The sequence below is a fragment of the Mytilus edulis genome, chromosome 2, assembly GCF_963676685.1.
Source record: "Mytilus edulis chromosome 2, xbMytEdul2.2, whole genome shotgun sequence".
Classification (NCBI taxonomy): Eukaryota; Metazoa; Mollusca; class Bivalvia; order Mytilida; family Mytilidae; genus Mytilus; species Mytilus edulis.
Window position 1 is genome coordinate 76,846,092 of NC_092345.1, and position 26,767 is coordinate 76,872,858.

Sequence of the window (26,767 nt, forward strand, 5' to 3'; positions counted from 1 at the left end):
CTTGGCTTTTCCTGAACGTTACATGGCGTTGGCTTTTCCTGAACTTTACATGGACTTGGCTATTCCTGAACGTTACATGGACTTGTCTATTCATGAACTTTACATGGACTTACCTATTCCCGAACGTTACATGGCGTTGGCTATTCCTGAACGTTATATGGACTTGGCTTTTTAAGAACGTTACATGGCGTTGCTTATTCCTGAACTTTCCATGAACTTGGCTTTTCCTGAACGTTACATGGCATTGGCTTTTCCTGAACGTTACATGGCGTTGGCTATTCCTGAACTTTACATGGACTTGGCTATTCCTGAACTTTACATGGATTTGGTTATCCCTGAACTTTACATGGACTATGCTATTCCTGAACGTTGCACTGATTTGGCTTTTCCTGAACGTTACATGGCGTTGGCTATTCCTGAACTTTACCTGGAATTGGCTATTCCTGAAAGTTACATGGTTTTGGCTATTCTTGAATTTTACATGGACTTGACTGTTCCTGAACGTTACATGGACTTGTCTTTTCCTGAACTTTACATGGACTTAGCTTTTTCTGAACGTTACATGGCGTTGGCTATTCCTGAACTTTACATGGACTTGGCTATTCCTGAACGTTACATGGCGTTGGCTATTCTTGAACTTTACATGGACTTGATTGTTCCTGATAGTTACATGGCGTTGGCTATTTCTGAACTTTACATGGACTTGGATTTTCTTGAACGTTACATGGCGTTGGCTATTTCTGAACTTTACATGGACTTGGATTTTCTTGAACGTTACATGGCGTTGGCTATTTCTGAACTTTACATGGTGTTGGCTATTCATGAACTTTACATGGACTATGCTATTCCTGAACGTTGCACTGATTTGGCTTTTCCTGAACGTTACATGGCGTTGTCTATTCCTGAACTTTACCTGGACTTGGCTATTCCTGAAAGTTACATGGCTTTGGCTATTCTTGAACTTTACATGGACTTGATTGTTCCTGAACGTTACATGGCGTTGGCTATTTCTGAACTTTACATGGACTTGGCTTTTCTTGAACGTTACATGGCGTTGGCTATTCCTGAACTTTACATGGACTTGGCTATTCTTGAACGTTACATGGCGTTGGCTATTTCTGAACTTTACATGGTGTTGGCTATTCATGAACTTTACATGGACTATGCTATTCCTGAACGTTGCACTGATTTGGCTTTTCCTGAACGTTACATGGCGTTGTCTATTCCTGAACTTTACCTGGACTTGGCTATTCCTGAAAGTTACATGGCTTTGGCTATTCTTGACCTTTACATGGACTTGATTGTTCCTGAACGTTACATGGCGTTGGCTATTTCTGAACTTTACATGGACTTAGCTTTTCTTGAACGTTACATGGCGTTGGCTATTTCTGAACTTTACATGGTGTTGGCTATTCATGAACTTTACATGGCGTTGGCTATTCATGAACTTAACATTGTGTTGGGGTTTGCTGAACGTTAAATGACGTGGGCTTTTCCTAAACTTTACATGAACTTGGCTATTCCTTAATTTTACATGGCGTTGGCATTTCCTGAACTTTACATGGCGTTGGATTTTCCTGAACGTTACATGGCGTTGGCAATTCCTGAACTTTACATGGATTTGGCTATTCCTGAACGTTACATAGACTTGTCTATTCCCGAACGTTACATGACGTTGGCTAGTCCTGAACGTTACATAGCGTTTGCTATTCCTGAATTTTACATGGACTTGGCTATTCCTGAACGTTACATGGCGTTGGCTATTCCTGAACTTTACCTGGACTTGGCTATTCCTGAACGTTACATGGCGTTGGCTATTCCTGAACTTTACCTGGACTTGGCTATTCCTGAACGTTACATGGCGTTGGCTATTCTTGAACTTGACATGGACTTGACTGTTCCTGAACGTTACATGGCGTTGGTTATTTCTGAACTTAACCTGGACTTGGCTATTCCTGAAAGTTACATGGTTTGGGCTATTCTTGAATTTTACATGAACTTGACTGTTCCTGAACGTTACATGGACTTGTCTTTTCCTGAACTTTACATGGACTTAGCTTTTCCTGAACGTTACATGGCGTTGGCTATTCCTGAACTTTACATGGATTTGGTTATCCCTGAACTTTACATGGACTATGCTATTCCTGAACGTTGCACTGATTTGGCTTTTCCTGAACGTTACATGGCGTTGGCTATTCCTGAACTTTACCTGGACTTGGCTATTCTGAAAGTTACATGGTTTTGGCTATTCTTGAATTTTACATGGACTTGACTGTTCCTGAACGTTACATGGACTTGTCTTTTCCTGAATTTTACATGGACTTAGCTTTTTCTGAACGTAACATGGCGTTGGCTATTCCTGAATTTTACATGGCGTTGGCTATTCCCGAACTTTACATGGATTTGGTTATCCCTGAACTTTACATGGACTTGGCTATTCCTGAACGTTGCACTGATTTGGCTTTTCCTGAACGTTACATGGCGTTGTCTATTCCTGAACTTTACCTGGACTTGGCTATTCCTGAAAGTTACATGGCTTTGGCTATTCTTGAACTTTACATGGACTTGACTGTTCCTGAACGTTACATGGCGTTGGCTATTTCTGAACTTTACATGGACTTGGCTTTTCTTGAACGTTACATGGCGTTGGCTATTCCTGAACTTTACATGGACTTGGCTTTTCCTGAACGTTACATGGCGTTGGCTATTCCTGAAATTTACATTGATTTGACTGTTTCTGAACGTTACATGACGTTGGCTTTTTCTGAACGTTACATGGCGTTGGCTATTCCTGAACGTTACATGGACTTGTCTTTTCCTGAATTTTACATGGACTTAGCTTTTTCTGAACGTAACATGGCGTTGGCTATTCCTGAATTTTACATGGCGTTGGCTATTCCCGAACTTTACATGGATTTGGTTATCCCTGAACTTTACATGGACTTGGCTATTCCTGAACGTTGCACTGATTTGGCTTTTCCTGAACGTTACATGGCGTTGTCTATTCCTGAACTTTACCTGGAATTGGCTATTCCTGAAAGTTACATGGCTTTGGCTATTCTTGAACTTTACATGGACTTGACTGTTCCTGGACGTTACATGGCGTTGGCTATTTCTGAACTTTACATGGACTTGGCTTTTCTTGAACGTTACATGGCGTTGGCTATTCCTGAACTTTACATGGACTTGGCTTTTCCTGAACGTTACATGGCGTTGGCTATTCCTGAAATTTACATTGATTTGACTGTTCCTGAACGTTACATGACGTTGGCTTTTTCTGAACGTTACATGGCGTTGGCTATTCCTGAACGTTACATGGACTTGACTGTTCCTGAATGTGCATGGATTTGGCTATTCCTGAACGTTACCTGGATTTGGAAATTTCTGAAAGTTGCATGAATTGGCTTTTCCTGAAAGTCATATGGATTTCACTAATCCTAAACTTTACATGAACTTGTCTATTCCTGAACGTTGCATGGATTTAGCGATACCCGGCCGATACATGAATTTGGCTAATCCTGAACGTTATATGAAGTTGTCTATTCCTGATTGTTATATGAAGTTGGCTATTCCTGAACGTTACATGCACTTGTTTATTCACTAGACGTTACATAGATTTGACTATTCCTGGACGTTACATGGATTTTACTATTCCTGAAAGTTAAATTGATTTAGCTTTACTTTTGGTGATTGATGGTCATTAAGGTCCTCGCTCATTAAAATGCATGTACTTGTACATCATTGATTTTCACATTATTGGAATTAGGCTTGTCTTGTTAATATAAATGCAAACAAGTGCTAAATGTCATAAGAAACCTCAAATTAAAAAAAATAATGCATATGTTTTTTTATAACTCAATGGATAGTTTTCATTTTAAAACTTATGTACATTTACTTTTTAAATTGTTATTTGTATGGAGAGTTGTCTCATTGGCACTCACACCACATCTTCCTATATCTATATACTTTTTTCTGAAGAAAATTCTTTAATTCATTCATTTCTAGAAGAAGTGTACTTTATTTTAATTGCTTCCTTCCCCCGACATATTTTCCGTATGCAAAGTGACCTCAGTGTGACCCATCTCGTAAAAATCCGGTGATCACAATACGCATGGATGTCCTTAAAATAAGCTATTATCTGAATTTACATGTTAAACACGTGCTCAATTTACATGCTTTTTTGTTGATTTTTTGTCGATGGTTGACAAACAGGTGACTATCGTTAAACTTCGGCTTCAAACCACGAACTTTAATTACCTGCCATATTTTCACAACAACACAGACCGATTGAAAAAATAAATGACGATTATACGAAATTTACACGAAAAAGATGATTAATTTGTGCACAGAAGACTAAGTTTATGATGTTTGTATGCATTGGTTCAAGAATTGGAAGAACATTATTTTTCACCGGTCACTCGTTTATGACTTTTAGAAGCACAATATAATAAATGTTCTTTTCATTTTCTAATTTAAGACACTTTGTTAAACGTTTGAATGTTAAATACACTAAATCAAATGCTTAAAATTGACAGATTCAATATGAAATGGCTGAAATATTGAACAGTTTATTTTTTCTCTTATTTCTTAAACAAAAATTTCGCAAATCCCACAGAGAAAGGTCTGTTGATAGTGCAGTTTCAAGTAAGCACTTACTAATATTACGATAATAATGTCAATGTATTGTATATTAATAGACAAGTAACTATACACATCTCTGATATAGAAAACTATGAACTTTCAACCTTACAGGAACACAGGGTTCAACATTGTAAAACGTATTTTTTTCCATACTATCATGTTCATTTTGATTATAAATAGATGACTATTACTATTATTCATAAATTCTTGAACGTTACGTGGATTTGGCTATTCCTGAACAGTACATGGATCTGGTTATTATGGAAGTTTTTATTAAAATTTAATAGTCAATGTATAAAAAAGAAGATCTGGTAAGATTGCCAATGAGACAACTATCCACAAAAGACCAAAATGAAACAGACATTAACAACTATAGGTCACCGTACGGCCTTCAACAATGAGCAAAGCCCATATCGCATATAGTCAGCTATAAAAGGCCCCGATAAGAAAATGTAAAACAATTCAAACGAGAAAACTAACGGCCTTATTTATGTAAAAAAAAATGAATGAAAAACAAATATGTAACACATAAACAAACGACAACCACTGAATTACAGGCTCCTGACTTGGGACAGGCACATACATAAATAATGTGGCGGGGTTAAACATGTTAGCGGGGTCCCAACCCTCCCCTAACCTGGGACAGTGGTATAACAGTACAACATAAGAACGAACTATAAAAATCAGTTGAAAAGGCTTAACTCATCAGATGGACAAAAATACAAGTGGACGTACGTGGCCGGGTACTTATACATCCCGACACAAAAAGACACAATGAGCAGATTGTGGTAGATCAGTACTCAGCTCAACTTGTTGACATAAATAAATGGTAAAGTTGCATTATAACCAACCTTGTGAACTTGATTATGTGTACTTGTTTAATTATTTTCAAAACATTCCGACTTTCAGAAAGTGTACTTGTTAACTTTTTCTGAACAAGTTGACTATGACAAAGTGAACAAAAAGTATAGACTCGCCTTGCGTACATGGTCTGTGTTCACTTGTAACATACAACTAGTCTGATTATGAATGAACAAAGACCATGTACACAAGGCGAGTCAATACTTTTTGTTCACTTTGTCAAAATCAACTTGTTCAGAAGAAGTTAACAAGTACACTTTCAGAGAGAGTCGAATGGCTTTAGCATGACTGTTATAAGCTTCCATAGGTATGTGACGAACTTTTGTCATGGCTTTGTCATGACTATCATAAGCTTCCATAGGTATGTGACGACCTTTTGTCATGGCTTTGTCATGACTATCATAAGCTTCCATAGGTATTTGACGAACTTTTGTCATGGCTTTGTCATGACTATCATAAGCTTCCATAGGTATTTGACGAACTTTTGTCATGGCTTTGTCATGACTATTTTAAGCTTCCATTTATATGTGACGACCTTTTGTCATGGCTTTGTCATGACTATTTTAAGCTTCCATGTGTATGTGACGACCTTTTGTCATGGCTTTGTCATGACTATTTTAAGCTTCCATGTGTATGTGACGACCTTTTGTCATGGCTTTGTTATGACTATAATAAGCTTCGATAAGTATGTGACGACCTTTTGTCATGGCTTTGCCATGAATATTATAAGCTTCCATAGGTATGTGACGAACTTTTGTCATGGCTTTGTCATGACTATCATAAACTTTAATAGGAATGTGACGAACTTTTGTCATGACTATTTTAAGCTCCCATGTGTATTTGACGACCTTTTGTCATTTTCTCTCGCCTTAACAGTTTTGAAGATTCCATTGGCTTCTTTTGTCTCCACCTCCATAGCCGGGTCATCAATATGATCGACTAGATATATTTCTAACATTCATATCCTCATTCTCCCTGCAGTAAAAGATGTTTCTCTAAAAAATTGCGATGGACGTGTGTTCAACTTACTGTGTCAAAGGGATGTGATCAGATGTGGACTCTTCAAAACTCTATGAATCTACACCCTAATCTTCAATCACAATTTTTACAACGTTTTATCTTTCAAACTTCAGTAAGAGACCGGAAACGAAAAATTCAACATTTTTTTTCCATTTGTTAAAGGGGCACAAATCTAGAAAGGTAAAAATGACGCAACCTGAATGTCAATCTTAATCTGTGTATTTTTGGTAATAGGCATTGTGTATAAATTTCATAACATTTGGTAGAGGAAACTATATTTAAGAGAACAGGAACCAATATACGTACATACAGTAGGACTGCGGTACCGACGGACAAGGGTCAAACTTAATGCCCCTAAGCTATAGCCGGGGCATATAAATTATCTGCTTAAATAAACGAAGCAAATGAAAACTGTTTCTGTCATTGTTAATTTTGATAAAAATGTGTCTGCAAAGATTTCTAGAAATAATGGTATGTCCACGAATCATTTCAATTTCAAACCAGTACGATACTATTACATCAACAATAAATATAACTGTAAACGATTTGTACGTTCTAGTTAATTCAATAACATACATTTAGATTTTTTTGTCAAGGTAAATTAAAGTCTATAAATCAAATTGAAAACAAATATTTATTACAGTTTTTCTATACCTTTACAGAGTTTGATTTAAAAAGAGTGTTTACATAGGCAACATCAGCTTGTATATTAAATGATTTCGGTTTAAGATTAAGTGGGTGCATGGCTGTCACAAATTTAAGTAATCCAATGTCATGTAATGATTTGTAAATTTTTAACAGCTTTGGATAATCTTCTTTTGACGGCCACGAGGGAAATAAATGGTACTCCAACATAAATTGTTTAATGTTCTTGAAGAGGTTTTCCTGCAGCAAGTATTCGAGGATGTTCCATTCATATCCTTCGACGTCGATTTTTAAAACATCAATTAATCTCTGAAAAGTAAAAGTGTAAGGACTAAAGTGTAAATATCTAAAGTTAATATGTAAGACATATAAATGAGAAAGTAACTAATATCCAGGAAGTGGTATCATTCTCCGTCATATTATTCTTGCAACATTATTATTTGTTAAAAGAAGAAAAACCAGGTGCTCTACAGGGCGCAGCTTTATACGACCGCAGAGGTCGAACCCTGAACAGTTGGGGCAAGTATATGGACAAAACATTCAAGCGTGATACAGCTCTGAATTTGGATTGTGATCAAATTTTTGACATTATATGTTTTTTTTTACACAAAACAAATGTCAAGATTTTACAAATCAATTAAAGATTTTTTCTTCAAACTTATTTAAATCTAAAATTAAATAGTTGACACAGCATAGGTTTCTGACACAGAATGAATGTGGTCTAATGAACTTAAATTTTTTTTTGCCTTTGAGCAATTCACTTTGCTGTTGAATATTAATCCTCTCAAAAAAATGTTTGAAGAAATTTTCTTTTTATTTATGACATCCGAAATGAGATAAATTTACCCCCCCCCCCCATTTTTTTTTCACATCCCCCTTTCCCTTTTTCCAAAACTGATATCAATTCAAATTTCTAATGGAGTTTGCAACAATAACTACTCTTTTAAATACATCATAAAATATTAAAATGTAAAATAAAGTGCTTGTTATCACTGAATGGTAAAGATTGGTTGGTAGTAAAAGTGAATATACATTGTATATTGTATAAAATAATGATTTAAGTTGATTCAACTACTATTCTGAACAAAGAAAGATAACTCCAATTGAAAATTTCTTGCTATTGCACAATATTGTGCAATTAGATATTTCTTGCTATTGCGCAATACTGTGCAATTGAAAATATTTGCTATTGCACAGTATTGTGCAAATGAAGATTTCTTGCTATTGCGCAATACTGTGCAATTGAAAATTTCTTGCTATTGCACAATACTGTGCAATTGAAGATTTCTTGCTATTGCTGAATACTGTGCAATTGAAAATTTCTTGCTATTGCACAATACTTAACATAATAATTTTGGATCCTGATTTGAACCAACTTGAAAACTGGGTCCATAATCAAAAATCTAAGTACATGTTTAGATTCAGCATATCAAAAAAGACCAAAAATTAAGAATCTACATACACAGTTAGATTTTGCATATCAAAGAACCCCAATTATTCAACTTTTGATGAAATCAAACAAAGTTTAATTTTGGACCCCGATTTGGACCAACTTGAAAATTGGACCAAAAATCAAAAATCTAAGTACATTTTTATATTCAGCATATCAAAGAACCCCAAAGATTCAATTTTTGTTCAAATCAAACTAAGTTTAATTTTGGACCCTTTGGACCTTAATGTAGACCAATTTAAAAACGGGACAAAAACTTAAAAATCTACATACACAGTTAGATTCGACATATCAAAGAACCCCAATTATTCAATTTTTGATGAAATCAAACAAAGTTCAATTTTGGACCCTGTGGGCCCCTTATTCCTAAACTGTTGGGACCAAAACTCCCAAAATCAAACCCAACCTTCCTTTTATGGTCATAAACCTTGTGTTTAAATTTCATAGATTTCTATTTACTTATACTAAAGTTATGGTGCGAAAACCAAGCATAATGCTTATTTGGGCCCCTGTTTGGCCCCTAATTCCTAAACTGTTGGGACCTCAACTCCAAAAATCAATCCCAACCTTCCTTTTGTGGTCATAAACCTTGTGTTTACATTTCATTGATATCTATTTACTTATACTAAAGTTATTGTGCGAAAACCAAGAATAATGCTTATTTGGGCCCTTTTTTGGCCCCTAATTCCTAAACTGTTGGGACCAAACATCCCAAAATCAATCCCAACCTTTTGTGGTTATAAACCTTGTGTCAAAATTTCATAGATTTCTATTTACTTAAACTAAAGTTATAGTGCGAAAACCAAGAAAATGCTTATTTGGGCCCTTTTTGGCCCCTAATTCCTAAAATATTGGGACAAAAACTTCCAAAATCAATCCCAACCTTCCTTTTGTGGTCATAAACCTTTTGTTAAAATTTCATAGATTTCTATTCACTTTTACTAAAGTTAGAGTGCGAAAACTAAAAATATTCGGACGACGACGACGCCAACATCATACCAACATACGACCAAAAAATTTCATTTTTTGCGGTCGTATAAAAATCATAAAACGTAAATAAAATAACAAGGCAGTTTCATTTCACGGCCAAAGCGAATTTATTCATGTAAGACGCTTTGCACATTGTTATATTGGATTGCATGTCAAACACTGTTGTCGTAGACTGTAAATTGATCCCTACGCGCATAATTTGTTGTTTTGATAAAATGTTATGTTGAGTTGTTGTCTTGCAAAAGGTTGTGCAAACATTTGCTTATATAATTTTGATATATATTTTTTTTACATTAATTAAATTTTTAATTTTCTCGTTTGGATTGTTTTACATAATTTCATGTCAGTGTCATGTATAACGTGCTCTATGGTTTTGTGCTCATGTTGAAGCCCATACGTTGGTTCAGTATTACTTTCTTCACCTTTATTCGATCTCTGATATACTGAATCAACGTATGGACTTCAACATGAAGACGTTTTGATAATGATGATGTTTTGCAAAGATGGATTTAATGTGTAATAATTCGTAAAATGTGTTTATTGATTCAGCTTATTTGAGCGAGCATAAAGCTTGAATGTATATTATCTCATCTACTCACCCCTTTATGTCCTAATAAATCCATTATAGTTTTTAAATTCATTACTGGCCATGTTGTATTTCGCCGTACATACATATCCCGTCGAGGTGAAAACTGTTTCGTATTACTATGACTGAGACCAATTGGATGGAAATTCACAGACGTATTACGCACATGTGCCTTCATTTTCATACTGTAAAAATACACCAAAAATGTATTTACCTTTTATGTTCACAAAAAAGAAGCAGCTGCGGGATGACAACACATTTGTTTTTGCACATCAGAAAGAAAAGTGACAAATACCAAAGGATATTAAAACCTATAAGTCGAAATTAAACTGAGAATTAAACCGAGAATTAAAATGAGAATGCCATGGCAAAACATAAAGACAAACATGACAAAAATTAAAAAAAAAAGGCAAACAAAAATACCAAACTCCAAGAAAAATTCAAAACGGAATGTCAGTAATCAAATGGCATATTCAAAGCCCAAGCACATCAAACGAATGGATAACAACTGTCATATTCCTGACTTGGTAAAGTCATTTTCTTATGTAGAAAATGTTGGAATTAACTTGGTTTTATAGCTAGCTAAACCTCTCACTTGTATAAAAGTCGCATAAAATTCCATTATATTGACAGCGATGTCTGAACAAAACAAACAGACATAATAGGTAAAAATGTCAAAAATACAACTAGAAGAATGAAGATAAAAATTGACACTGGCAAGAAATTATCTTCTGTTGAGTAAATTGCATTAGCGAGTTCTTGGCATGCAGGTTTAATTTCACGAATTCCAGGAATAAAACGTTAATGAGAAGCACAAAAGGAGAGGCAGACGATACCAGAGGAATATTCAAACTGATAAGTCGAAAAGAAGCAGATAATGCCCTGGCAAAACATACCATAAACGACCAAAAGTCAAAATTCAGTACACAAAACCTCACATAAACAACTCAAGTCTGAGCAACACGAACCCAAATTGTCATGATCTCATGTATTCCGGAAGAAAAATATTAAATTATAGATGTTTTTCAGGATATATATAGAATAATTACATTCTAATTTTGATACTGACTTTATCAGCAAGAATACCAAGCGAACCGAGTCGAGCTGATAAAGTCAGTATTAAAAAAATATTTTTTTTATCAGCAATTTGTATTAAAATTTAAGCAACAAGAATGTGTCCTCAGTACACGAATGCCCCACTCGCACTATCATTTTCTATGTTCAGTGGACCGTGAAATTGGGGTAAACCCTCTAATTTGGCATTAAAATTAAAAAGATCATATCATAGGGAACATGTATACTAAGATTGAAGTCGATTGGACTTCAACTTCATCAAAAACTACCTTGACCAAAAACTTTAACCTGAAGCGGGACAGACGGACGAACGAACGGACGGACGGACGAACGGACAGACAGACAGACGAACGGAGGCACAAACCAGAAAACATAATGCCCCTCTACTATCGTAGCTGGGGCATACAAATTTAAAAAAACACTGAACCCCGAGGAAAATTAAACAAGAATGTCCCCAGTACATGGATGCCCCACTCGCATTATCATTTTCATGTTCAGTGGACCGTGAAATTGGGGTAAAAACTCTAATTTTGCATTAATATTAGAAAGATCATATCATGGGGAACATGTGTACTAAGTTTCAAGTTGATTGGACTTCAACTTCATCAAAAACTACCTTGACCAAAAACTTTAACCTGAAGCGGGACAGACAGACGAACGGACGGACGAACGGACGCACAGACCAGAAAACATAATGCCCCTCTACTATCGTAGGTGGGGCATAAAAAGGAAAGTCTCTAATCAAATGGCAAAAGTTCAAATAAACTCATCATAGATACCAGGATTAAAAAAATCATTTACGCCAGACGCGTGTTTCGTCTACAAAAGTCTCATCAGTGACGCTCGAATTAAAAAAAAAAATTATAAGGTCAAATAAAGTAAGAAGTTGAAGAGCATTGAGGACCAAAAATTCCTAAAGTTTTGCCAAATACAGCTAAGGTAATCTATTCCTGAGGAAGAAAGCCTTAGTATTTCAAAAATTCAAAGTTTTGTTAACAGTTAATTTATAATTATGAATATATCAATGATAACTCAAGTCAACACAAGTGCTGACTACTGGGCTGGTGATACTCTCGGGGAATTAAAACTTCACCAGCAGTGGCATCGACCCAGTGGTTGTAAATAAAATCATCATAGACACCAGAATTAAAAAATTCAAACACATCAAATGATAATACTTATTTATTAACTGTTGTTAAAGGAATTTTCTCATGTAGAAAATAGTGGATTAAACCTGGTTTTAAAGCTAGCCAAACCTCTCACTTATATGACAGTCGCATCAAATTTCATTATATTGACAACGATGTGTGAACAAACAAACAGACATAATATGTAAAATGTCAAAAATAGGGGCACAGCAGTCAAAATTATGTTATAATAATAATCAAATCACTATAAAAACAAACAAATATGTAACAAAGAAGCACAAAATGGCATACAGACCAAGAATGTTAGCAAACATTAAAGATAAGAATACACAAATGTACCATAGGACAATAACGGGATGTATAAGTACAGAGCCACGTCATATATATATATATCAAAGAAACATACACAGACATATAGATAATGCACATTAGCAAAAATGAAAGACAAGAATACGAGAATTATAATAGAACAATAACATAATGACAGGATGTACAAGTACCGAGCCACGTCAAATGGATATCAATAAAAGAACAGACTAAACAGTGAAAGTAATATTCATTAAGACAATTAAAAGAACAGTTTAACACGTAATAAGATGATAAACAACGACAGTACCAAGAATCTCTATATTTCAAGACCATCGTGTATTATTTGTGAAGTTGATTATTTATCAACAAGGTCTTGGTACCTTCCGATGAAGTTTTTTTTTTTGAAAAATGACGAGACGTTCTTTGACATACCCCTGGTTCATCAACTTTTTGCTCAGACACTGATGACGTTTTACAAATATGAGTAGAAGCTGCAAGCTCTTGAATACCGAATAAGTTGAAAAATGTATGTCCCATATGCAAGTGAAGTTGGTATATTGCTACTAAGGTTGGGGAAACTGACAATTTCAAATTAAAATCGTCTCCATCGTCATAGATTCTGGTACTGAGATGACCGTGTATGTCAAATTCGAGATTTAGGTATAAAAATGAGGCGGAGGAAGCCTCGTCTGTTGTTTCTTTAATTTCTAGTTCTGGGGGATATATAAATGGTACCATATCAGAAAAGTTTGGATTGTTAATGGATAGAATAATTTTTTATCATCAATATATCTGAAAGTGAAATTAAATGATCTGGCTTCTTTGATCTTCTTGTTTGTGACAAGTAAAATGTACAAATGCCGATAAAAAATGATCCAAGTACATATCCTTTATCTGAAATACAGCATTTCCATTCTCAATTTTTATCATTATTTATTTTAAACCGTAAATGAAATATGAATCAATGTATGAGTATATTAAAAAATGTTTTATTCATGACTAAATCATGTGATCCCTTCAAAAAATCTTACCTCGGATCAAAAGAATGCACCTCACAGCCAAGACTAGCCATTGCATCATCGAAACTAAAATCAAAACCTATGCTGAAAATATACACATCAACAAAATTAATAAATATTTCATTATGTTTATACTGGATAAAGTCCTTATAAAAATATTTTTTAAGCCGGGTTATCAATTATAGACTAACATATTTCTATTTATAACGTTATTTTTGCTGTCGTTCATTCTACAGTAAAAGATGGTCTTTAGAATTATTGAGATGAGGTGTATTCAACCAGTGGTGTCAATCAAATCAATTGGCCGACTACTACGATGTTTATGGGGTCTTATAGTCGTCAGATCTGTAATTTTACCGATTGTGTCCAAGCTATTTTCGATTGTGACAATTTGACTAACCCACAATGTAGGTTATGCAATCACAGCAGAAGACGCTTATCCTGTTGTCGCATCCGGTCTCGCAGCATTCTAGAGTTTTAAGGTTCCTTCAGTTTTTGTTTGTAACCTTGATTTGTGTCTGAACATCGATACATTAATGTTGATTTAAGTCACCAAGCTAAAGGAGGGACGAAAGATACGGGAGGGATTTTAAAGTGCAGTCCACAATAACTTTAGAAATTATAAAGAAAGGTTAATAACTTGGCCTGACCAGAATATAAATAAATCACTTTGCACAAGACAGGATGAAAATGAATATTCTGCAATATGAAATAAGGTTATGTCCCCGAGAATACAAAAGCGAAGAAAATGTTCGTGCAATGAAGCCGCTGAAAAATAAGCATGCGCAACAGCAGATAAAAAATAAAAGATATAAAATCATTTTGCCAGAATCCCGATTTCTTGCTTTTTTTTTTCAAAAGAAAGAACTTTCTTGTAACATGTGTAACAACAACCCGTATATTTATAAAACCAATTGTTTTCCTGTCAATAAAAATTATATTGCAAGAACATATATTTTCACAAATTGAATCAAACATGTCTTACCCAAAAGAATATACAAGACAAGGTTTCTTGATTTTGTATCCCGGATCCAAACAAATCCACCAATTTCCAACTGACTTGAATCGTTTACATCGATAATCTATGGATCTGTGTTGAAGGTCCCTAAAGTATTCATAAAATTTAGTCATTTTAGTATCTCATCCCTTTTCGGATTTTTTTTTAAATAGACTTTTGATTAGTTAACTCTGGTTGCAAATATTTCAAAGATTGACAAAAACAATTAATCTATAACCTAAGTAGGTTCTTCCCATTAGATGGACCAGAAAAGAAAGGGCGGGAAAATGAGACCATCTTCGCAGTCTCTAAAAAACCCAAATGCTATGCCAATAACTATGAAGTATGTCCAGTGCACGATGTTTTGTCGATATTGTCAACATCGCAATGTCAACTTTATAGTGTCGTTATTGTGTTAACATTGTATTCTATCTTTATGTTCTGTACCTTTGTTCTTACATTGTTCACATCGTATATTCGTGATGTTAACAATGTCGTGTCAACATCGTGTTTATGTTGTATATCGACTCTATAACTTTCTGTTTACATCGTTGACATCGTATACATCGTGATGTTGACAATATCGTTTTTACATTGTCAACATTGTATAGATGTTGTGAACCAAGTCTTTACTTTTGTGTTTACATCGTTCACATCGTATATATCGGGATGTTGACAATATCGTTTTTACATTGTCAACATTGTATAAATGTTGTGAACCAAGTCTTAATCTTTGTGTTTACATCGTTCACATCGTATACATCGTGTTGTTAACAATATCGTGTCAATATCGTGTTTATATTGAATATAGAGTCCATACCTTTCTGTTTACATCGTTCACATCGTATACATCGTGATGTTGACAATATCGTTTTTACATCGTCAACATCGTACAGATGTTGTGAACCAGGTCTTTACCTTTGTGTTTACATCGTATAACACGCAATGTTGACAATATCGTGTCAACATCGTGTTTATGTTGTATATCGACTCTATAACTTTATGTTTACATCGTTAACATCGTTTACATCGTGATGTTTATAATTTCGTTTATACAACATTTACATAGTCAGCATCGTATAAATAATGTGTACCAAAGTCTATACCTTTGTATTAACATTGTTCACATCGTATACATTGTGATATTGACAATATAAAAAAAAATTCAATGAAGTTTGTCGATTACATGTATACAGTTTGCATTTTTATGGTTTTTTTTTACACAAATCGGTGTTTAAAAAAAAATGTGATGTTATAGCTATAATTTGACACAAAATAGTGTCAACATAGTTTATATGGCGATGTAAACAATGTAAACACAACATCGTGTAAACATTGTACACATCGCGATGTTAACGATGTCAACGATGTAAACAATTTATAAAAGTTAAGACAATGTAAACGATGTTTACACAACATCGTGTATGTTGACACAACATCGTGTTAACATTGTATACATCGCGATGTTAACGATGTCAACGATGTAAACAATATATAAGGTTTCAAACAATGTATACGATGTTGACACTTCATCGTGTTAACATTGTGTACATCGCGATGTTAACGATGTCAACGATGTAAACAATATATAAGAGTTTAAACAATGTATACGATGTTGACACAACATCATGTTAACATTGTATACATCGAAATGTTAACGAAGTCAACGATGTAAACAATATATAAGGGTTGAATCAATGTATACGATGTTGACACAACATCGTGTTAACATTGTATACATCGCGATGTAAACAATGTAAACACAATATATTATCAAGATTGTATACATCCCGATGTTACCGATGTCAACGATGTAAACAATATATAAGGGTTGAAACAATGTATACGATGTTGACACAACATCGTGTTAACATTGTATACATCGCGATGTAAACAATGTACACAATATATTATCTAGATTGTATACATCGCGATGTAAACGATGTCAACGATGTTAACAATATATAAGGGTTCAAACAATGTAAACAATGTTGACACAATATCGTGTTAACATTGTAGATATTGCGATGTCTACAATATTGATTAATCATCGTGCACTGGACATGAATGATAACTATCTGATTGGTTAATTTCTAGTAAAGTAAAAACATACGACATTGTCGGTTTGCGTATGAATTACCACGAGTATGTCCAAATACCTTCGGAACTGAAAGTATGGAAGGTATAAATAATACAGCGCTAATATATAAATACCATGAAAACAAAAAAGTATAAATAGTGCAGCCAAATACGCCCAAGGTCAACTTAGTCGGAGGTAGTTTTCTCCTTTTCTTTTTTCATGGCAGCACACAAATTCTATTTATTAGTATTGTGATGATCTAATTTGTAGAATAATTGCGTTACTTTAATTTGATCTGTAATTTACAGAGAGCAAAGGAGTAAGTTCGGTAAGGGCCATATTTGGCCCCAATTCTAAAGTTCATAGTTACAAGACAATAAATGCTTTAAGTTGCCTTAAAGACATGTGAGAAAGTTAAACAGAACTGTTTTTGTCAAAGTTTAATTCTAACACGTTGATTTTTACATCCCAAAAAGGTCAAGATAAGGGATTTTTGTGAAATTTGACAAAATCAGCTGGATTTCAACCAAATAAAGGACCAGGAAACATAGAGCGCAGGCGTCGACAAGCTTAATATTCAAATAAGACATGTCAAATGTCTTCACAAACATTATTTTAAAAGATCTTTGTTGTCGACGTATGCGCTCTATGTTTCCTGTCCAATAATCTATGTAAATTTACCCATTTTCATTGATTTTTTCGTGAAAAAGCAATATGAGTACAACTTGTGACGTCATAATGAAACGCAGAAACGTGAAATTTTCAATAAAATGGCTTATATCCTATCTAGTCAATGTAATAGCTAAAATTTATTGTGATATTGTTAAACACATTCCGAATTTGAAATTTACGCTAAAAAAGGGGGCCATTTTAGGACCTTATCGAACATACTCCTTTCATTTAAATCATGCCAAAACCAAAGCACAATCGACTAGAACATGCACGATTCCGACCGTTCTAGACCCTCATGGGTAGTCAAGGTCGTTAAACACCACGTAGTGGTCAAACATTGCACACTCGATTAATGACAAATTGTGCAAGTTTGAAAGTATGATATATTATTTTGTATGCTGGATCAATCCATCACATGAAACGCTCGAGATAAAAAAATTAAGTCGAAGTATATAAAAATGTTTGGGAACATACAAACCCGTTAACCACTTACATTTTTCAGACAATAATTATGTGGATTATATTTGAAATAATTTATTTAGAAACATAAACTACCTAGATTTGAAACTAGTCCTAAAAGAAGATTAACTGTGTTAAAAAATGCAATATTAATGACAGAGAGAGAAATAGTTTAAGCATTGTAAAATGACGTTACCATTGTAAGAAAGCAGCTGATCTCCACCATTCAGTTTCAGTAATATTAATTGATACGTTATATGCAGGAAGTTTAACATTCCAATCATCTATATTAACAGGTTCAACTGGTACCTTCTCGGGAGGTTTGTAAACTGGCTTATTAAATGCGGCCGTTTTATTTTCTGTTAAAAATAAATGATAACAATAAATAAAAACTAGAGGCTCTAAAGAGCCTGTGTCGCTCACCTTGGTCTATGTGCATATTAAACAAAGGACACAAATGGATTCATGACAAAATTGTATTTTGGTGATGGTAATGTGTTTGAAGTTCTTACTTTACTGAACATTCTTGCTTCTTACAATTATATCTATAATGAACTTTGCCCATTTGTAACAGAGAAAAATATTTGGTAAAAATTTACATAAATTTACCAAATTAATGAAAATTGTTAAAAATTGACTATAAAGGGCAATAACTCCTTAAGGGGTCAATTGACCATTTAGGTCATTGGACTTATTTGTAGATCTTACTTTGATGAAAATTATCGCTGTTTACAGTTTATTGCTATCTATAATAGTATTCAAGATAATAACCAAAAACAGCAAAATTTCTTTAAAAATTACCAATTGGAGGGCAGCAACCCAACAACTGGTTGTCCAATTCATTTGAATATTTCAGGGCAGATATATATTGACTTGATTAACAATTTAACTCATTGTCAGATTTCCTCTAAATGATTTGGTTTCAGAGTTATAAGCAAACAACTACATTTTACCCCTGTTCTATTTTTAGCCGTGGTGGCCATCTTGGTTGGATTGCCAGGTCATCGGACACATTTTTCAAACAAGATACCTCAAAGATGATTGTGGTCAAGTTTGAATTAATTTGGCCCAGTAGTTTCAGAGGAGAAGATTTTTGTAAACGATAACTAAGATTTACGAAAAATGGTTAAAAATTGACTATAAAGGGCAATAACTCCTAAAGGGGTCAACTGACCATTTCGGTCATGTTGACTTATTTGTAAATCTTACTTTGATGAACATTATTGCTGTTTACAGTTTATCTCTATCTATAATAATATTCAAGATAACCAAAAACAGCAAAATTTCCTCAAAATTACCAATTCAGGGGCAGCAACCCAACAACAGGTTGACCGATTCATCTGAAAATTTCAGGGCAGATAGATCTTGACCTGATAAACATTTTTACTACATGTCAGATTTCCTCTACATGTTTTGGTTTTTGAGTTATAAGCCAAAAACTGCATTTTACCCCTATGTTCTATTTTTAGCCGTGGCGGCCATCTTGGTTGGTTGACCGGGTCACGCCACACATTTTTTAAACAAGATACCCCAAAGATGATTGTGGCCAACTTTGGATTAATTTGGCCCATTAGTTTCAGAGGAGAAGATTTTTGTAAAAGATTACTTAGATTTATGAAAAATGGTTAAAAATTGACTATAAAGGGCAATAACTCCTTAAGGGGTCAACTGACCATTTTGGTTATGCTAACTTATTTGTAAATCTAACTTTGCTGAACATTATTGCTGTTTACAGTTTATCTCTATCTATAATAATATTCAAGATAATAACCAAAAACGGCAAAATTTCCTCAAAATTACCAATTCAGGGGCAGCAACCCAACAACAGGTTGACCGATTCATCTGAAAATTTCAGGGCAAATAGATTTTGACCTGATAAACATTTTTACCCCCTATCAGATTTCCTCTAAATGCTTTGGTTTTTGAGTTATAAGCCAAAAACTGCATTTTACCCCTATGTTTTATTTTTAGCCGTGGCGGCCATCTTGGTTGGTTGACCGGGTCACGCCACACATTTTTAAAACTAAATACCCCAAAGATGATTGTGGCCAAGTTTGGATTAATTTGGCCCAGTAGTTTCAGGAGAAGATTTTTGTAAAAGATTACTTAGATTTATGAAAAATGGTTAAAAATTGACTATAAAGTCATGTGTTGTTCATGATATAGACATAACGGCACGATTACCTAACTAATGTTGCTGTCATGTGTTGTTCATGATATAGACATAACGGCACGAGTACCTAATTAATGTTGCTGTCATGTGTTGTTCATGATATAGACATAACGGCACGATTACCTAACTAATGTTGCTGTCATGTGTTGTTCATGATATAGACATAACGGCACGAGTAACTAATTAATGTTGCTGTCATGTGTTGTTCATGATATAGACATAACGGCACAAGTACCTTACTAATGTTGCTGTCATGTGTTGTTCATGATATAGACATAACGGCACGAGTACATAATTAATGTTGCTGTCAAGTGTTGTTAATGATATAGACATAACGACACGAGTACCTAATTAATGTTGCTGTCATGTGTTGTTCATGATATAGACATAACGGCACGATTACCTATCTAATGTTGCTGTCATGTGATGTTCATGATATAGACATAACGGCACGAGTACCTAACTAATGTTGCTGTCATGTGTTGTTCATGATGTAGACATAACGGCACGAGTACCTAACTAATGTTGCTGTCATGTGTTGTTCATGATATAGACATAACGGCACGAGTACATAATTAATGTTGCTGTCATGTGTTGTTCATGATATAGACATAACGACACGAGTACCTAATTAATGTTGCTGTCATGTGTTGTTCATGATATAGACATAACGGCACGATTACCTAACTAATGTTGCTGTCATGTGATGTTCATGCTATAGACATAACGACACGAGTACCTAATTAATTTTGTTGTCGTGTGTTGTTCATGATATAGACATAACAACGGCACGAGTTCCTAATTAATTGAATTCTACTTCTTTAAGATGCATTAATTAAATGTCGGAACTAGAAACAGCTACCAGTCGGATAGACGTTGTTATTTACAAATTTTATCCATTTTTAATTGTCTACATAATAGATAAAACTGCACGCATGAAATCAGCTATATGGCGATCAATTATTAAATCATTTATTTTCTCTTACATCTGTGATATCATTTATAAAGCATGCAGATGAATCAAAGCTAAAAATAAACAGATTTTATACAAAACAACCGTTTAAAAATTTTTAATAATTATTTTAATCACAAATTGGCCATTGATAAATTAAGCAATAACTAAGAAACCTAAGTTCCAACTGCCACAAAGAAAAATTGACATGTCTTTGAGATCACATGCATCTATTCATTTAAGTTCTTCCAATTGGTCAAAGAGTTCATAACCTTTATACGTCATTGTCCATCCCTGGCTTTAAAATGTTTTGGTTTTAGCGTACCTGGGTAACTTAAATCCAGATTCGAGAATGCTCTTCGAACGCACGAAATTGATCAGGCGTTATTTTCATATGCAAGCAAGAATCGTCTGCTTGGTATGGATTAATGGTAATTTTGTAAACAGTATTTCTTTTAAAATAAAATTCTATAATTCTCGCTAACGCTCGTACTTAATCATGGAGAAAAGGATTATCATTCTCTTTCATATACATATTTGTTTACTAATAACCACGTAGAACGCCACATGCCGGGTGTCGGCTATGCTTGACACGGGGTGGCGGATTTGAAGTGGAGAAAAACGATTACAGTAAGTTCAAGTTTAAAAATTTCTTTTTGAGAATTGTTAGTAACAAATTATATATTTTGTAACATAAAACGGCATTTTTCCTTTGAAGTTTTTACGTGATATTCTGCTTAATAGTTCGGTTTTTGAAAAACCATGGTTTAATATAAAGATTGATATGTCATTCCATTAAAAAGAATCATGACGTACTTTGCCCTTGCAACTTCGAGTAGATAGGCGGAGCTTGGACTGATATTTTTTTTTAATGTTAAACCATGATTTAAACTCCGCCACATTGTTACGTCTGTATGTGTATAGGACAAGGATTTCGTTTGTTTTACAAAAAAGATTTCTACTTTCCGTCACTGACAATAATTTTAACGAACCTTTTAGACACACCTCTTAAGACTTACATAACCGGGATTTTTTTATTTAATAAATGCAATTAAATTTTGTTGCAATACAATTTTGTTGGGGAAAATCTTTTAAAGATTTGTTTATGACAAATCAGAGCCGGAATAATTTGTTCTAAAAATTCACAGGCCATCAAATGGTATGTGCCTTAGAGGAACATGAGTCGCTCAATTCATAAAAATAACTTTTTGTCATATGGCTGAGTTCAATATCGTAGCAGCTACGTAGCGGCTACGTAGCAGCTAGTCTATAGCTACACGTTCAATAGTCGAAATCTACGTAGCAGCTACGATATTGAACGCGGCCCTGATGTGCCGTATTCCCAACTGGATCGGTTTTCTCGTGCGCGCTAAGCAGCGGGCTAGAACGACACTCCCATTGGGGTTTTATTGGATAAAAAATCACCAGGGTTGAGTTCAATATCGTAGCAGCTACGTAGTGCTACGTCGATTTTGACTATTGAACGTGTAGCTATAGACGAGCTGCTACATAGATATTGATAGCAGCTACATAGCCGCTACGTAGCTGCTACGATATTGAACTCAACCCAGGGTTGAGTTCAATATCGTAGCGGCTACGTTGTACTACGTAGATTTTGACTATTGAACGTGTAGCTATAGACTAGTTGTTACATAGATATTGATAGCAGCTGCTACGATATTGAACTCAACCCAGGCCACTTTCGAATGATGTTAAAAAAACATATACACCACCACGCCTTACTCATTGACATATTTAAAAGAACTCATCCTGCGGCTTCGTCATTTAAATATGTTAACTCGTAAAAAGCGTGGTATATATAATACTTATTTGCTTCTATTCTTACAAACCTGTTTTGATCATGTTTGTATACTGAGGATCCATTGATATATATAGGAAGATGATAAAAAGTAGTACCGGAGCTAGATATTTTCCCCAATATCGTATCGGTGTCAGCATTACTGAAATATAAATAGATCTCATATAACACGACTACCACATGATCAAGAAGCATTTTAAAAATCTGCGTTACAAAAGACATAATAAATTGCTTTACATTTTTTTAAATGGAGAGCATGGATTGGCAATCTTTAACGAGAATAATACCGGGTCTAAATCTGCGTTGCTTGCATGCAATGTGGTGGTGGTAAACATGATAGTCCTTTTAGTCATATTTATATGTATTGCTCTTTAAGTATTGAATTATTTAACAAAGGTTCGACCGAACCATTAACTCTTGTGTTCACATTTAACGTTTGGACTGTTCACTTTAGATTGATTCAAACTAAACTACCTCTGTCTCTAATTTTATAGTTTAGACCGATCGATTCGATGCGTTTATATCGGACATAAAAGAACCGATTTAGTTTTAATCGATCTAAATATCTAAGTGTGAACGGGGTTTTATATATAGTCTCACTTTCATGGTTGCAATATTAAAACTATATCATAAAATAACCAGTGATATAGTTTTGACATATGTAATTAACATATTTGTAGTGTATGCATTTTTGACAAGAATATTAGTTAGTAATCGGATTAATTACTTGTCAGTCATCATACATGTAAATGTAGTGTGTAATGAAAAATGTGTTCTGTTTAAATAGTGATGTTTTGATGTTCATTATGTTACACCTTACTGGTCGAGGTAAGTCGTCCATTTTAAATTAGAAAACTTTTTAATTTACCCAAAGAGGGTGTATGAATGCTGCCCAAAAAATGGCTTAATTGCAAATCGAACGAAATTCATCATTTGAAACCTATGACCTTCATAAGATGAAAACAAACACGTTATTTCTAATTAGCAATACCTTTTTCCAAACATTGAAAATGTGTTTATTTGATCACTTGTTATAGTTTCTTGATGTTACTCTTTATTTATTTTAAAGGATTTTAGTATTCATTGAATATTTCATTACTTGTCATCTATTACAAAATTATTTTATAATAAATTATCTCGTTTTCGTTTGGCAGTTATCATAGATAATTTATTACAAACATAACTGAGAGCAAGCAAGATTGTGCACTGCTTTATGCATATGTCAAAAATAACAACACGGCAGGGTGAAAACAAGTTCGGACTATAATGATCAGAACCAGAGACATATAATACAATTGTATGATAACATTGTATTATATGTCTCTGTCAGAACCTATATATGGGCCAATTTGAAATCATGCGAGATAACTCGTACTTTCCTTCACTGCGGAAAAAAGGTTGACCATGGTTTTATTTCCCGTTAGAAAAAAAAATATAATACACAATTGGCAACAGTCAGTAATTACGCCGTTTCAGAATCTAAAGGACTATGGGTAATTTAATTGTTCATGCGCCAAAATGAAAATATCGCTTCTTCATTTGTTGATTTTTCTTTGTTTATGACGTAACCAATAACTGTGTATACACTTACCGTGACAAGAGTTGCTTTCTGAAACGGGGAATTAACATATTGACAATTATAAATTTGTCTTTTTTTGTGAAAAGTAGTTTTTGGGGATCACTAATATTCTAATACTAGTGTTTTCACTATTATTCTAAGCATGTTCGGTAATAAAAAAAAAAGATACAGAATGTCTAAATTGAAAAGAGAAACAATGGATCAACCAGGAATTTGAGAACCATTTAGTTGACTAGTTCGTCACATAAAAATCATTCTTATACTGGTGAAACTATTTTAATCTAAGTTTTGGTGAAATCAAACAAGCCCGAATAAAACCCCGTCATTATACTCATTATCTATAGTATATCATTATTCATGTTGATACACTAGGTCATCAGTTTTTGTACTAGGTCATTCGTATTGTATTGTTTTTTTTTTAACTTTCTTTTGTAAATTATAATAAATGATTATTGAAAATATATCAACTTTACGAGTTATAGTATAATAGTTAAAAATATAGTTTTAAAAAAAAGAAGATATAAATCTTTGTTGTCGTTCGTAGGGTTCCTTCTTACTTATTTACTTACAGAGTTTTTAAAATCACTAAAAAATGTAAGGAAATTTCCTTTCTTACATAGTAGACTTTTATCGTGACTTCAAATTTGCTTAGACAAGCCTTTCACGTGAAAAAGCCAAATTATGTGCATGTAAATGTGCATATTATTGTTACTTTTTTTTATATTTATCATAATATATTAAGTACTAAATACAGAAATTTTGTATATTTGATTAATGTTTCTTTTTCCCCGGTTTGTATCACATACCCTGTATCGCATACCCCGTATCGCATAGCTAAACCCGTCTCGCACTCCTTTTGGAACATCTCGAGATTATATCCGGAAGTTCTCGGTTGTCATTCACTTGAAATTTATTATTGCAATTAATTATTCATTACCGTATCGCTTTCAAATATAAGACCAAAGATTATATATTTTAATCTTTTCCCGAGGTCTTCAATGTTACATCATCAATGCGTGGTGAAGTCATATATATATCGAATGGCGTCAAGTTGACTGTTCGTCCCCGAGGGTATCACCAGCCCAGTAGTCGCCACTTCGGTGTTGACATGAATATCAATAATGTGGTCATTTTTTATAAATTTCCTGTTTACAATACTTTGAATTTTTCAAAAAAACTAAGGATTTTCTTATCCCAGGCATAGATTATCTTAGCGACATTTGGCACAACATTTTTGAATTTTGGATCCTCAATGCTCTTCAACTTTGAATTTGTTTGGCTAATTTCTCAGTGATATATGAGCGTCACTGATGAGTCTAATGTAGAAGGCATACTCAATTATAAACCTGGTACCTTTGATAACTATTTAAAATATGACGCCCATGCAGTTGCCGTATTTCGTGGCATGAAATGACATGTTACCACGTTAAACTGATAAAGAGTCAGAAAGAGGGCTAATTAGCAGTCTGTTAGCTTACGACCATCTAGGACATCTAAGGGATAGCTGAGGTGAGCTAGCAAATTTGATGAGGTCATGATATTTAGTTCAAACATAAAGGCGATCAAATTATGTCTGTTCAATCCACCTGGGTCCGTCTGGACTAGAATATTTATTTTCTGATCATTTCCAAATTGATTAAAATCTGCCCCTCTTCGCCACCACTCAGCATTAAGTTTTCACCCCGTTATGATACAGATCACGAAATATCATTACCAATTGGGTCATCAAAGATCATTGAAAAGAGAAGTTTCATTATCCAAAATGATAAAATTAGCGAGATTTTTTTTTTAGATTTCATGAACGAAGTGATATTTGTCACTGCATAATTATTCCTCAAAACAACAACTGACAATACTTTCGTATTTTATGTTTATAATGGATACCTTTGTAAATGATTGCAATAATGAATATCGGGCCAGAATATTTATTTTTCATGTGTGATTAGACAAGATAATTCATTTAAATCTAAATGAGGGCCAGAATATTTATTTCTTAAGTATGGCAAACCCCACCTCAGAATCAAATGATTGTCCCCTTTTTTCTGGTTTTGTTAAACGTACAAAAATGCAAAGATTAATACATAAACATTTAAAAAAAAGGTAACATTTGGTTTAATTATATAAATACATCATTATGCACAAACAGTAATGTTTGCAGCATCAAATAATAAATAAATTACAGATGAATACACTGTCCAGAACTTATGTTCAGAATATTCATATTTTTATGTGTGATAAGACAATATAAAAAAAAAATGTGGTATGATTGCCAATGAGACAACTTTCCACAAGA

The 26,767-nt window shown here is 34.0% G+C and overlaps 2 protein-coding genes across 5 annotated transcripts in view; one reads left to right on the top strand and one right to left on the bottom strand.

Moving 5' to 3' along the window:
* Positions 1-7,142: 7,142 nt before the first annotated feature.
* The window catches only part of LOC139513008 (probable methyltransferase-like protein 24), a 50,154-nt gene continuing 30,529 nt past the window's right edge, over positions 7,143-26,767 (bottom strand). For all 4 annotated transcript variants that reach the window (XM_071301062.1, XM_071301061.1, XM_071301063.1 and 1 more), the window contains 6 exons: positions 22,927-23,037; positions 18,148-18,310; positions 14,729-14,848; positions 13,756-13,827; positions 10,207-10,378; positions 7,143-7,476 (listed from right to left, as the gene is read on the bottom strand). In XM_071301062.1, the coding sequence (XP_071157163.1) occupies positions 7,171-7,476; positions 10,207-10,378; positions 13,756-13,827; positions 14,729-14,848; positions 18,148-18,310; positions 22,927-23,035 (942 nt within the window). In that variant the 5' untranslated portion in view covers positions 23,036-23,037 and the 3' untranslated portion in view covers positions 7,143-7,170. The remainder of the gene's footprint in view (positions 7,477-10,206; positions 10,379-13,755; positions 13,828-14,728; positions 14,849-18,147; positions 18,311-22,926; positions 23,038-26,767) is intronic.
* LOC139511024 (uncharacterized) overlaps positions 23,657-26,767 on the top strand; it is a 51,177-nt gene continuing 48,066 nt past the window's right edge. Inside the window, exon 1 of the mRNA XM_071297590.1 lies at positions 23,657-23,723. Coding sequence (XP_071153691.1) covers positions 23,657-23,723 — 67 coding nt within the window. The remainder of the gene's footprint in view (positions 23,724-26,767) is intronic.